At 36.9% G+C, this 15,971-nt stretch overlaps 1 protein-coding gene across 1 annotated transcript in view; it reads right to left on the bottom strand.

Moving 5' to 3' along the window:
- The window catches only part of LOC127422587 (guanylate cyclase soluble subunit alpha-2-like), a 52,652-nt gene that overhangs the window by 6,175 nt on the left and 30,506 nt on the right, over positions 1–15,971 (bottom strand). The window contains exons 5-8 of the mRNA XM_051666244.1: positions 11,931–12,086; positions 8,905–9,234; positions 4,963–5,106; positions 1,037–1,191 (exon numbers count right to left, since the gene is read on the bottom strand). Of these exons, the coding sequence (XP_051522204.1) occupies positions 1,037–1,191; positions 4,963–5,106; positions 8,905–9,234; positions 11,931–12,086 (785 nt within the window). The remainder of the gene's footprint in view (positions 1–1,036; positions 1,192–4,962; positions 5,107–8,904; positions 9,235–11,930; positions 12,087–15,971) is intronic.

The raw sequence follows: 15,971 nt of genomic DNA, 5'->3' as shown, positions 1-15,971 counted from the left end.
CATGATTGTTGGTGCCAGATGGGCTGGTTTGAGTATTTCTGTAACTGCTGATCTTCTGGGATTTTCACACACAATAGTCTCTAGAATTTACTGTGTTGAATGGCGCCAAAACATGAATGGCGCCAGTTCTGCGGATGGAAATGCCTTGTTGTTGAGAGAGGTCAACAGAGAATGGCCAGACTGGTTCAAACTGACAAAGTCTACGGTAACTCAGATAACCGCTCTGTACAATTGTGGTGAGCAGAATAGCATCTCAGAATGCACAACATGTTGAACATTGAGGCGAATGGGCTACAACAGCAGAAGACCACGTCGGGCACTTTATTAGGACCATAGTGTTCCTAATAAAGTGTTCAGTGAGTGTACATAGAAAAACAATTCAAAAGCATCGTAGATGCATGCTAAAACACATTAGTTCCTATCAGCCCCTATCTCGTCTGTTTTTTTGGGTGTCTATGAGTGAGAGTGCGTGCACTAAACAAGTTAGGTTAAAATTAAAAAATTATTTTATATATTAAATACATTTAGCCTTCATTATATTAAATATATATTGTCAAAGCATTTATAATAATAATAAAAATTTGTTTTTAATTAATAACAAACCCGAACCCTTAGTTAAGCTTGTGAAAATGTGCCCGAACCTGTCCCGAAACCCGATCTTTTGTCAGGTCCCGTCGGGCTTGAGTCAGGTAGCAGACCTCTAGTACTGTTGTGGACGTGTGTGAGTGTAGGTGTGTGTGTGCATGCATGTGCATATATTTGTGTGTGAATGTGTGGACAAGTGGCGTTCTGTATATCTGTGCTTGATTATTCATGTCGAGTATGTGGTGAATGCTGCAAACGTTGGTGCATTCTGAATCCTGCATACACACACATGTGTGTATCTGTGCGAGCAGATCTTCAGAGCTGCACTTGAATGCAGAGTATCGTTCTTGAGGCAGGTTGCCATAGAAACAGGGGTGACTGTCTCCACTGTGACAGAGTTACACATCAGTAAAACTGACGTGTGTGTGTGTTTGTGTGTGTGTTTTCTCACTGGTATGTGGTTGGGCTGACGTTGATGCAGCGCGGGTGACTGCCCGATTCAAACTTGCTGGCCAGCGTGACGTTATTTCCAAACAGACAGTAGCGTGGCATCTTCACACCCACGACACCAGCCAGCACTGAACCTGAGTGGATTCCAATCCGCAACTACAGAGAGAAAGAGAGAGTAATATTAGCAATCGCTTTTTTCCAAAACCTAGTGAGCTGCCTTGCTATCTATTGTCTACATGCAGCTATTTTCTAAGGCAGCATTGTAACCGAAATGTAACCTCGGTAGGGACAGGAATCGTAAGGACTTTAACAATTCTGGTTCCTCAACGGTTCCATTAATGATGTTTAGTCATTTTAATGAAGAAATTGTAAAAAAACAATGTATCCAATCAGAATTTATTCCTCGGTGCTTACAAGCAAAGTGTGACAACTGTTTCATAAATCGCATGCCGGAAGCCATGCTCCTTAGCCGAATCAGTGAGCGAGTCTGAGCTCCACCCCATCAGGCTTTTAGAATTTCCACCGAATCCCTCAACACTGCAATGAATAGGCATCTAAAGTCAAATTGTCAGATTCATCAGCCAATCAGATTGATTTATTTGTTCTTGTGGGTGTGGTCTTAAGGATATGTCCCAGTCCAGGGCTTCTAGCTGGCCTTGAGTGACGCAATCACGCTTTAATGATATACGTAATTTGAAAGCGAAGAGCGTGAGATCTTGCTGATGAGTCGGCTGTCATCACTGTTGTTATTGCCATTGAGAAAGAGATCCTTATGGATTTAAAAACCTGAGATGTTCTGCATGATCGTGCGATTGATTAATTAAACAGGAAAGGAGGACTGATTTTCACTTCAAGCAAATTGGTATGTGCTTTTTGCATTGTTATAGCAACATCAGGAGTTTTCTAAGTGTAAATTAGGCTGCTTGAGCATTCAGTGTCGGATCAAGTTTTGAAAAGTAACCGTGTACCCTGATAAAACAAAATTTATTGCAAGCAAAATTTAAATCGCAAATATTATTAGAGAGATTTTTCTTGGTGTTAGACCTCTTTGGTTCTGGCTTTCGTGCGTGGTTGTGTTTTTAAAATGTCAATTGGTTCATCCAATTTATTTTGGCGGCAGCTTTTATTTTGAAACCCTCACGTTTATGTGTGTATTTGATGGTAGCTTCTCATTTTCAGAAAAGCAGGTCGCTACGTGACCCAGTATGATAATAAAACCGCAAAAGGCTGTTATTTAATTAAATAAATATGTAGTCTGTATGTGCTGTGTGCTACAAAGTGAATTAGCGCTCTGCTCAATGTCATCTGCTACAAACAGAGTTTGCAATGATCATGATGGTGTTTTTCATGTATGAGTCAAGGAGCTTTAATAGGTATAAGCACTTTATGTCAGCACAACACTGGCTCCACACATTCACAAGCATTCACATTTGAAGTGTGCAGCACACGCAAACTATATATTTATCTAATTTAACCGCAGCCTTTGCAGTTTAATAATCACACTAGGACATAAAGTGATTTTAATTTCTGCGCTGAATGTTTACAGAATGACACTCCTACGTCAGATGGTATAGTTTTTTAATATCGGAGCATTTTCACGAGCACGAGTACATGAACGCGGTATCGGACCCGATTCCAATAACATTATCGGTATCGGGACATCCCCATTGGAAATGAGAAATGCAATTCTTATTGGATTTACTGCCCTCAGCAGTCTGTTACCAAATGATGTGATCATTTCAAATTTTAACAGCACAGATTCTTGCAAGAGGTGTGTTTTTAATTAGCATATCTGATTAGGAAACGGCTCATAAGAGTAATAGCAGGAAACACTGTCAGACTATTTTAGTATGGTGTACTGACCACATCGGCAGAAGAAGGCAAGTTTGAGAACCAATAACGGAACCGAAAGTCATGGAAATTATTCGGTTTTGGTATTTAAAAATGTTTTTATTTTTTTTTACCAGTTCTGAACAAGAACCGGTTGTCAGTTCCCAACCCTACTCATAACTGATCTAGTGGTTATCTTTAGAGCAAGAAAATGGCATTAAACAAATATTATAATTTTTTTTCCTTTTTCACCCAGTTTGGAATTCCCAATTCCCAATGCACTTTTAAGTCCTTGTGGTCGCGTATTGATTTGCCTCAATCCGGGTGGCGGAGGACGAATCCCAGCTGCCTCCGTGTCTGAGACCACCAACCCGTGCATCTTATCACATGGCTTGTTGAGCACGTTGCCATGGAGACATAGCTCGTGTGGAGGCTTCACGCCATCCACTGTGGCATCCACGCTCAACTCACCACGCGCCCCACCGAGAACGAACCACATTATAGCGACCATGAGGAGGTTACCCAATGTGACTCTAACCTCCCTAGCAACCGGGCCAATTTGGTTGCTTAAGAGACCTGGCTGGAGTCACTCAGCACACCCTGGGATTCGAACTAGCGAACTAGCGAACTCCAGGAGTGGTATCCAGTGTCTTTTACCACTGAGCTACCCAGGCCCCCAATATTTTGTATTTTTTATAATTTTATTTAAATTACATTTACAATATTTAAAATAAAATATGCTTGTTGAAATAAACGTATACAGTATAATAATCTAGCAGTCAACTAGAAGTCTAGCAGGCAAGCGAGCCGAAGGGTTTAAAAGTAGAAATGTGATTCTAATCTACTACTAGTTATCTACTTTTCCTGGCAAATCAACTTCTGGTAATGCGTTAGCAACGTTATTCGGGTGAAGTTTGCTCCATGTTACATTTTGTTTTTACTGTGTCATGTCCCTTCAACACAACATCCGGGTATTCTCACACGTAAATCAAGCGAAAGTAACCAGGTAACAGTTAAATCAAATTATACATGAACAAATTTTTTCAGATATTTTTGTGTGGATTTTTATGCTTGTGTGTATTTCAGACAATTGCAATCAACTTTAAGTCAAGTTTTTTGTGCCCTTCACATGAGGAGCGCTACTTGTTACTGTCTATGTAGTGCACTCTAAAGATGTCACATATGTGGTTACATTTCAGTTAGGATGTGGATTTTATAGCAACATTTCTGAACATTACACATATACACACACAGGTCTACTGCATGTACTGAACCTTAAGCTGCCTGTAAACAGCAGCGTTATCGAAAGGGCAAAGGATTTCTGATGTTCCCATGTCATGTGGAGTCCACAAATACAAACACATACACATTTAATGATGATGCATGGTTGCCCGCAGCGACAACCCTGATATTATTCATGGTCTTGTTGTCACGGTGATGTTGCTGTCAGTCACGCAAACCGACTACACTCACAGACAGATTTTAAACCCCTGTTCGGTTTGCAGCATCATATTCCAATCTTGTCTTGTTTAAACAAATACAATCAGTGTTGTGCTCATTACACTATGCAGACAACATAACGTGCTCAGAGTGTTCTTAACACACACACACACACACACACACACACAAAAGACACATGGGCCTCTCAGAGACACCAATTCACTCATTGACTCCATCTTAACGAGAGCAAACAACAACCCAACGATCAATTAGCGCCACGCATTTGGAGTATTCGGCCATCTCAATGGCGACTAGATTCTACACTCTGTCGCTACAATGAGGCCAGCGCTCTCCATTGAGCTGTTAAATATAAGATCCTTAACACAACCCTAAAAAAACAGTTTTGTCATTCTGGTCAAATAATAAGTCAAGAAGGTTGTAAACATAGCTGAGTTTACTTCTGGTTAATTCTTCACACTAGAAATAGATGAAGCATTCCACACAGTCTGCTCTGGTTGTACTGTATACTGTAAGTAGTACTAAATCATCTAGATATTTCATGGATACAGAAATTGGTACACTGTGCTCAGTACACATACTACATACTACTATGAGTAGTATGGTAGTACGCCACTCTGAACAAACCCTCAGACTCACCTTGATTGGCTTCCCATCGGGTGTCAACACTTCTTCTGACAACTCCATCATCTTAAGAGCCATGAGGGCGATTGGCTTGGCATGGCTGTCAATCTTCCTGTGGAGCCCGCCCGCCACACAGTACGCATCACCTATAGTTTCAATCTGTTGAGAGAGATAAAGATAAGATAATTCTTACTGTTGATATACACAGACAAGTGAATCTAATTAAAGGAATATTCTGGGTTCAATACAAGTTAAGGTCAATCGACAGCATTTGTGGCATAGTGCTGATTACAACAAAAATGTATATCATGTCGTCCCTCCTTTCCTTTCAAAAGTGGCAAAAATATGGGTTCCAGTGAGACACTTACAATGGAAGTGAATGGGGCCAATCTGTAAATGTTAAAATACTCACTGTTTCAAAAGTATAGCAACAAGATGTAAACAATATGTGTTAACGTGATTTTAGTGTGATAAAATCGCTTACTAACCTTTTCTGTGTAAAGCTATATCCAATTTTATAACTTTGTTGCCATGATGACATAATGATAAACAAACACAAAGATTTAACATCTTTACAGTTCAAATCATACGCGATTTTTAATAGAAGAAATAATTTAAGTGCTTTTATAAAATTATAAGCTTCACATTTCTGCCTTTAAACCCTCCAAAAATTGGCCCCATTGTAAGTGCCTCACTATAACCTCCAATTTTGCTTCTTTTTTTTTTATTAGAAACGAGTTTAAATAATTTTTTTGTGGTAATCATTATGCCACAAATGCTGTTGATTGAGCTTAACTTGTATCGAATCCCGAATATTCCTTTAACTACCCAGGTATCTCTAATGTCATGATAGTATTTGTTGTACTACTGAATTTCATTTATGCTGATTTTAACCTCGTGCGACCCCACGTCCACATGCGTGGATGTTGTATTTTGGCTTTGCTGTATGCAACGCATAATTTAAACTAATTTAAATTGACTGAATACTGTTCTCAAGACTCTAGACTGTCTTTTAAGGGTTAAACTTCAGGCATACGAGTCACGTGATACAACAACATGACGCTGATTTCCTTGAAGTGCTTCTACGTGCGCAGAGCCAACAAAAGTGCCTCTGGTAAGAAATCTCTTTACGTTTTTTCATTGAAACCTGTTTGGGTGTAAAGTGTAGTGTCTCTAGTTTCGTTTGAAATGCCACTTTAAAAAATTCATTCATTTTTTCAGCACGCTGATAAACATGATGTCCACATACGTGGATTTTGGGACAGTATTTTCTCAAAGGTTGAAAAAACATGTTAGTTATTTCTTCTTGTTAAAACTTTCAACATTAACACATCTGTGGGTCATTTCACTTCATTTTAATATCAGTTTTGTTATATCTTATTTTGTTATCACTGTACAATAAAGTTCTATTCATTAACATTAGTACATGCATTCCTATATTCACTGTGTATAAATGGGTTCATCCAGAAGCAGAAAATGTTGCTTTCAGAGGCTTTATATGGAGTTAGGATGAAAATAAGGTGCATTTCAAACTGTTCTGAGACCAGTGCAGACAGACAGCACACTGGAGGTTAAGTCATTCACTAAATAGTGAGCAAGGGAGCATCCTTTAGCTTTCTATGAAAAATCCTTTCCTAAAATCCGATCAAAAGTTCAGTTTCAGGCTGCAGATGATGTTTGGATCACTCAACATGTTTGACAGACATGAGACAATGATAATCAGTACATAGATTCAGAATTTATAATGTATCATTTTATTTTAACATGGTTGGCAGTGATTGGATGATGCTGGACATTACTTTGAATCAGAATTAATTATGCTAATTTCTGATGTAATGTCTATAACATCTCAAAAACATGAATAACCAACATTTCTGGAAACATAATAAACAATTTGATAAAGAATTTGGACTTTCTATAGCTTAGTATTATTAAAATTTCATGACTTGGTCCCACTGTCCACATATGAGAACATACATTTTAAATTGTATTATTTTTTTGCTTGTTTATTAGGTGCTACTAGATACAAATCAAAAAGGGAAATGGAAATGCACACAGCAGTCATGCTCGGGTCTCGGGATGTTAATTTAAAAAGGATGAATCTCATTACTGTATAACAAGAATGTGTTTTTTTTTGTTGTTGTTTTTTTGTTTTTTTACATAATGAGAATTAGTGGGGGAAATGTGTTTAACTGTCATGAAAATAATGTCACAATGCCAAAATATTGAAACTGTCTTAAAAAAAATTCTTTTGATTTAGGGTGAAGTATGACCCGGACATTTCTCCATGAGATTCACCCAGGCACACCCCCACACGTCCTTTATTTCAAAGCGACACAAACACACTTCAATTTGGCCTCTTGACGCTTGGTGGCAGCTGCTGTCAGATATAACACTGAATAACACTTAACACAAAGCAGGTGAGGGATGCATGAATATGAATATTTCTCTCTCTCTGGAGACGAACTGATGCCAACACTGTATCTCAACAACAAGGCATTTACATACGGGGAGCAGAAAAGACAAAGAGTTTGTGTGTGTGTGTGTGGTCTATAGCTGGCATCAGCAATTCACACACACGTTTGTTTGCGGTAATGGAAGAATGGTGTTTTATAATGTCAATTTATCAACACACTCACTAAGTGCCTTTTCATTGAACTTGTATCGGTCCACACTGTGTGTGTGTGTGTGTGTGTGTGTGTGTGTGTGCATGTGTTGTCGTTGTCTTATAGATCAGCTTGTAAAGCTAAAAGCTTTTAAACACTGAAACCTTTCTTTACCACACTGTTTATAGCTCTTTAATATAGTGGAGTATTTAAAGTCAGCATAAAATCAAAATTGACCCTATTTATTTTCTGAATGCATGTTACTGGTCTTATTGTGAAAGACTCATGCATGTTTATATATATATATAATGTTTTGACCTTGTCATCTTTAATCCAAGTGTCATAACTTGCTCTTCCACTGAAATGACTGACTATTGTAAGATTGCAGCCAATAGTCAAAAATTTTAAGTCAGTTTTAACCCCGCCTCTTCAACAGCCTGTCATGTACACAAATGTGTATTTTCAGCAGTTTTGACACAGTTCTACTCAGCCATCATTGAGTCTGTCCTGTGTACATCTATAAATGTCTGGTTTGGTTCAGCCACCAAATCAGACAGAAGGAAAATACAACGGACAGTCAGGACTGCTGAGAGGATTATTGGTGCTGCCCTGCCCATCCTCCAAGTCCACTCTGGACCCCACAGACCCTGCCCACTCCCTCTTTGAACTGTTGCCCTCTGGCCGGCGCTACAGTGCACTTAGCGCCATGACATCTAGGCAAAAAAAACAGTTTTTACCCTCAGGCCATTTTCCTCATGAACAATTAAACTGCCTCAGGACTCCCCCACAGTGCAATAATGTAAATAAATATCTTATGCACATATGTAAATTCACATATTTACATATAATAACTGTACATACCCCTACCTTGCACATACATTACCACTTGCACATGTACATACGCCATTCTGTTATATGTCCTATTATTTGTGTCTATTTACACTCTTACCTTGTTTTATATTCTGTGTGCACTTAAAAAATATTGTGTACGTGAGAACACTTGGCAGTAAAGCTCATTCTGATTCTGACAACCACAAGCTCATTAACATATGACTGCCCACTTTCAGCCAACATATCAACAACTAATCAGTATCCTGCAACTTGACCCGCCCTGATGAACTATAGCAGCACAGAGATGTTATCCAATCATAACAGAATCCATTACCATATAATTATTCTTAATAATTCTTAAAGGTACAGTACACAAACCAGCCCGTTTAACTGTCACAGAGAGGGTGTAAAAGGGCCATGAAAAACTAAATTATAGAGCAAGAAACCTTTTAATTTGGAAAAAAATAAAAAAAGCAACAGAAGTGAAGAATATGATCACTTTAACATTCTGCGTGTGTACCTTATAGACGTCCAGTATTCCACACTGGTAGTCAAAGCGTGTGTAGAGTTCGTTCAGCATGCTGATGACCTGCATGGGCGTACACTGCGCGCAAACCGCCGTGAACCCCACGATATCGGAGAACAGCATAGTGACATCATCGAACTTCTTGGCTTGAACAGGAAGTCCCTGCCACAGTCTCTGAGCCACGTCGCCGGGGAATATGGAATATAGCAGATCCACGGTTCTCCTTTTCTCCTCTTCTAAAGCTTGATGGGTCTTCTCCAGCGTGGCTTTAAGTTTATCCATGCGTTTCTTCAGTCCATCTTGGGCTTTTGCTTGTTCTCCAACCTACAGAACAGAAGTGATTAGACAAGCGTTATGTAATCAGCCTTTTCTGGAAGTCTTTTAGTATGTTCTACAGTCACTGGAGTTTTAGAATAAAGGTGGCTTAAAGGTATAAAGACACCTAAACACAGCCTAACCTCCTTAACGTGGAAAACCACAGTAAGGCAAGGCCGTGAGTATCTTATTACCTTTATAACTTGCCGACAACAGCAATATAATAAATACACCAAAACTGGATAAATAGTTAGATTTATTAATAATTAACAATAATAATTGTAATTTTCTTTTTCTTTTAAGTAATATAGAGTTAAAGTCAGAAGTTTACAAACACCTTTGCCAAATACATTTAAACTCAGTTTTTCACAATTCCTGACATTTAATTGTCGAAAACATTCCCTGTCTTAGGTCAGTTAGGATCACTACTTTATTTTAAGAATGTTAAATGTCAGAATAATAGTAGAGACAATGATTTATTTCAGCTTTTATTTCTTTCATCACATTCCCAGTGGGTCAGAAGTTTACATACATTTTGTTAGTATTTGGTAGCATTGCCTTTAAATTGTTTAACTTGGGTCAAATGTTTTGGGTAGCCTTCCAGAAGCTTCTCACAATAAGTTGCTGGAATTTTGGTCCATTTCTCCAGACAGAACTGGTGTAACTGAGTCAGGTTTGTAGGCCTCATTGCTCTCACACACTTTTTCAGTTCTGCTCACAAATGTTCTATCAGATTGAGGTCAGGGCTTTGTGATGGCCACTCCAATACCTTGACTTTGTTGTCCTTAAGCCATTTTGCCACAACTTTGGAGGAATGCTTGGGGTCATTGTCCATTTGAAAGACCCATTTGCGACCGAGCTTTAACTTCCTGGCTGATGTCTTAAGATGATGCTTCAATATATCCACATAAATTTCCTTCCTCATGATGCCATCTATTTTGTGAAGTGCACCAGTCACCTGCATTTTGCAGCAAAGCACCCCCACAACATGATGCTGCCACCCCCATGCTTCTCGGCTGGGATGGTGTTCTTCGGCTTGCAAACCTCACCCTTTTTCCTAGAAACATAATGATGGCCAAACAGCTCAATTTTTGTTTCATCAGACCAGAGGACATTTCTCCATCAAGTAAGATCTTTGTCCCCATGTGCACTTGCAAACTGTAGTCTGGCTTTTTTCTGGCAGTTTTGGAGCAGTAGATTCTTCCTTGCTGAGCAGCCTTTCAGGTTATGTCGATATAGAACTCATTTTACTGTGGATATAGATACTTGTCTAACTGTTTCCTCCAGCATCTTCACAAGGTCCTTTGCTGTTATTCTGGGATTGATTTACACTTTTCGCACCAAACTACGCTCATCTCTAGGAGACAGAATGCGTCTCTTTCCTGAGTGGTATGATGGCTGTGTGGTCACATGGTGTTTATACTTGCATACTATTGTTTGTACAGATGAATGTGGTACCTTCAGACATTTGGAAATTGCTCCCAAGGATGAACCAGACTTGTGGAGGTCCACCTTTTTTTCTTTTTCTTTTTTTTTTTTTTGAGGTCTTGGCTGATTTCTTTTGATTTTCTCATGATGTCAAGCAAAGAGGCACTGAGTTTGAAGGTAGACCTTAAAATACATCCAAAGGTTCACCTCCAATTCAGTACACCTCCTATCAGAAGCTAATTGGCTAATTGTCTAAAGGCTTGACATCATTTTCTGGAATTTTCCAAGCTGCTTAAAGGCACAGTTAACTTAGTGTTTGTAAACTTCTGACCCACTGGAATTGTGATATAGTCAATTAAAAGTGAAACAATCTGTCTGTAAACAATTGTTGGAAAAATTACTCGTGTCATGCACAAAGTAGATGTCCTAAATGACTTGCCGATACTATAGTTTGCTAATATGAATCTGTGGAGTGGTTAAAAAATGAGTTTTAATGACTTCAACCTAATGTATGTAAACTTCTGACTTCAACTGTAATTAATTAAAGGAATATTCCAGGTTCAATACAAGTCAAGCTCAAGCAACAGCAATTGTGGCATAATGCTGATTACAACAGAAAAAAACCTCGACTTGTCCCTCGTTTATTTAAAAACAAAGCAAAGTTGCAGTTAAAGTGAGGCACTTACAATGGAAGTGAATGGGGCCAGTCCATAAATGCTTAAAAAACACTCTGTTTCAAATGTATAGCCACAAGACGTAAACAATATACATGTTAAAATAGTTTTAGTGTGATAACATTTCTTACTAGGATTACAAGGTTTACCGGCATTACATTGTCATGAAAAAGAAAGTTGTAATAGTGAATTAATTGTACACAGTAATTTGTAAGTGAATTTATCACACTAAAATCATGTTAACATGTAAAATGTTTGCATTTGTGGCTATACTTTTGAAACGGTGTGTATTCTGATGTTTGTGGACTGGCCCTATTCACTTCAATTGTAAGTGCATTTTTGTATTTTTTGTTTTTACATTTTTTTGTTTTTGTAAACATTATCACAAATGATGTCGATTGAGCTTAACTTGTACTGAACCCCAGTCAAAGGTGTGTGTATATATCAGCTATTTTACGACAGGTTTCAGTGTGGCTCATCCAATCAGATTTGAGAGATTTAAGAATTTTCAAAAGAACTGCACAGAGAATTCTAGACGTAACAGAACTCTTTTGTGGATTTAAATGTCAAATGAAACGTAATGATGTCGCCTGACACACCCACCAGGATAACATCACGTGTAGCATCATGCATGGGGATGTCCGACAGATGTAAGCCCCGCCCCATGAGCTCCTCTAGCCTATCAACACGTGGAGAGCCCAGGAACATGATGGAGTTGGATTCAGGTAAGTGAAGCATCTGACCTTTGAGTTCCATCACCTGAGAGAGACACACACACGGAAAGTAACGTGTATTTAATGTGTTGAAATGGAAAAGCAAAATTGCATATCATATTACAAATGCAATTTATTTGTAGGGAATTAATTGTAATACAATAATCCCAAAGAGTTTGCTTATCATTGAGAACGTACTCCTATGAATATGTTTACATGGTTGTAAAGGAAAACAACAAAGCATGTCGGATTTTAGTGCCCTATATTTCAGATCTGAAACACTAGATTTCTCAAACTGCATAAGGAGAGAGGGAGAGAGGGAGAGACAGGCAGAGTTCTTTTATTAGGATTTGGTTGCTATGGAATTCTTAAGCAAATCTTTGCTGTTCTCTGCATACTTTATGGAAATATGTTTATAATCTTTTCATGTGCTATATAGGTTATGTAGCTATGATCTCTCTGCATGCATCGTTGGACTATTCCGATTAATCTTTCAAGTTTCACTAATACTATTGTTTATACTTTAGGTAAGGGGTTAGAGCCCATCTCCAAGTCTCTAGTCACTATGATAGTCTTGTCTCTAGATAATGCTTAAGTCCTTTTGTCAAATTAAGTAAATGGGATTTTCCGTCTGTTTTATAGTCTGCCAGTTGAAAATTGTAAATCCAATCTCTTAGAAAAGTACCAACCGCACATTTTGAGGTATCACTCATGCTTGTACAGTTTAATACTTATGATTAGGGGTTTGTTTAATTCACAAACTGCAAGTATGTACAATATTAATAGTGATGCTCGCCTTAGCACACCTCTCATCTCTCTGTCCTTATACACACGCAGGGTTGAAACTGAGCACATCCCTGTGTGTAAGTGTACAATGACACAGCCAATTATATTACATAACGAGACAGAGATCTCAAATTCACACTCCATCTGTCTGAAATTATGTGTGTTAACGTGTTTTGTTGAATGCAAAAGTGAATTTAGTGTTTGAATGAAAAGCTAATTAAAAAGAAGAAATATAGGAAGTGTATCCATTTACAAAAGTGTGTGTGCATCGTCTCCTTGGTCCTGACTGTGTAGATGTATTATGCAGAAATAGGAAGTTCAGCTTAAATAATGCAGTGAGCAGCAAAGATTGGGCACTCTCTCTCTCTCTCTCTCTCTCTCTCTCTCTCTCTCTCGTGTGTGTGTGTGTGTGTGTGTATGTGTGTGTGTTCATAAATATCGGGAATGTCCCACTTCTAGTTCCAAATTTACATGCTTCTATAACTGACTCATGTTGAGTGATTTTAAAAGGACACTGAATCAGAATGAACAGCTGCTAAATACTAAACACCATATCAAACATAACACTGGAGTCAAAGACTGAATACCTCACTATATCATAAAACTGCAACCAAAAACAATATCATACTCAGAGTAAATACTGAATATGTTACTCAACAATAAAACCACATTCAGAGTAAATACTGAACATGTTACTCAACAATAAAACCATATTCAGAGTAAATACTGAACAAGTTACTAAACAATAATACCACATTCAGAGTAAATACTGAACATGTTACTAAACAATAATACCACATTCAGAGTAAATACTGAACATGTTATTAAGCATCAATACCCCACACCCAGACTAAACTTTGAACATGTTACTAAACAATACCACACTCAGAGTAAACACTGAGCATGTTACTAAACAATAATACCACATTCAGAGTAAATACTAAACATGTTTCTAAACAATAATACCACATTCAGAGTAAATACTGAACATGTTACTAAACAATAATACCACATTCAGAGTAAATTCTTGACATGTTAATAAACAATAAAACCACATTCAGAGTAAATACTGAACATGTTACTGAACCATAATACCACATTCAGAGTAAATACTGAACATGTTTCTAAACAATAATACCACGTTCAGAGTAAATACTGAATATGTTACTAAACAATAATACCACATTCAGAGTAAATACTGAACATGTTACTAAACAATAAAACCACATTCAGAGTAAATACTGAACATGTTACTAAACAATAATACCACATTCAGAGTAAATACTGAACATGTTACTCAACAATAAAACCACATTCAGAGTAAATACTGAACATGTTACTCAACAATAAAACCACATTCAGAGTAAATACTGAACATGTTACTAAACAATAATACCACATTCAGAGTAAATACTGAACATGTTACTAAACAATAATACCACATTCAGAGTAAATACTGAACATGTTATTAAGCATCAATACCCCACACCCAGACTAAACTTTGAACATGTTACTAAACAATACCACACTCAGAGTAAACACTGAGCATGTTACTAAACAATAATACCACATTCAGAGTAAATACTGAACATGTTTCTAAACAATAATACCACATTCAGAGTAAATACTGAACATGTTACTAAACAATAATACCACATTCAGAGTAAATTCTTGACATGTTAATAAACAATAAAACCACATTCAGAGTAAATACTGAACATGTTACTGAACCATAATACCACATTCAGAGTAAATACTGAACATGTTTCTAAACAATAATACCACGTTCAGAGTAAATACTGAATATGTTACTAAACAATAATACCACATTCAGAATAAATACTGAACATGTTACTAAACAATAAAACCACATTCAGAGTAAATACTGAACATGTTCTTAAGCATCAATACCCCACACCCAGACTAAACTTTGAACATGTTACTAAACAATACCACATTCAAAGTAAACACTGAGCATGTTTCTAAACAATAATACCACATTCAAAGTAAATATAGAACATGTTGTACAAACATCAATACCACATTTAGAGCAAATACAGAACTTTACTAAACAATAATACCACATTCAGAGTAAATACTGAACATGTTACTAAACAATAATACCACATTCAGAGTAAATACTGAACATGTTAATAAACAATAATACCACATTCAGAGTAAATACTGAACATGTTTCTAAACAATAATACCACATTCAGAGTAAATACTGAACATGTTAATAAACAATAATACCACATTCAGAGTAAATACTGAACATGTTTCTAAACAATAATACCACATTCAGAGTAAATACTGAACATGTTTCTAAACAATAATACCACATTCAGAGTAAATACTGAACATGTTAATAAACAATAATACCACATTCAGAGTAAATACTGAACATGTTACTAAACAATAATACCACATTCACAGTAAATACTGAACATGTTTCTAAACAATAATACCACATTCTGAGAAAATACTGAACATGTTAATAAACAATAATACCACATTCAGAGTAAATACTGAACATGTTGCTAAACAATAATACCACATTCAGAGTAAATACTGAACATGTTACTAAACAATAATACCACATTCAGAGTAAATACTGAACATGTTGTACAAACATCAATACCACATTTAGAGCAAATACAGAACATTACTAAACAATAATACCACATTCAGAGTAAATACTGAACATGTTACTAAACAATAATACCACATTCAGAGTAAATACTGAACATGTTGCTAAACAATAATACCACATTCAGAGTAAATACTGAACATGTTACTAAACAATAATACGACATTCAGAGTAAATACTGAACATGTTGCTAAACAATAATACCACATTCAGAGTAAATACTGAACATGTTTCTAAACAATAATACCACATTCAAAGTAAGTATAGAACATGTTAATAAACAATAATACCACATTCAGTGTAAATATTGAACATGTTACTAAACAATAATACCACATTCAGAGTAAATACTGAACATGTTTCTAAACAATAATACCACATTCAGAGTAAATACTGAAAATGTTACTAAGCAATAATACCACATTCAGAGTAAATTCTGGACATATTACTCAACAATAATACCACATTCACAGTAAATACTGAACATGTTATTAA

Source organism: Myxocyprinus asiaticus, chromosome 31 (assembly GCF_019703515.2).
Source record: "Myxocyprinus asiaticus isolate MX2 ecotype Aquarium Trade chromosome 31, UBuf_Myxa_2, whole genome shotgun sequence".
NCBI lineage: Eukaryota > Metazoa > Chordata > Actinopteri > Cypriniformes > Catostomidae > Myxocyprinus > Myxocyprinus asiaticus.
This window is presented reverse-complemented; position numbering and strand designations above follow the sequence as displayed.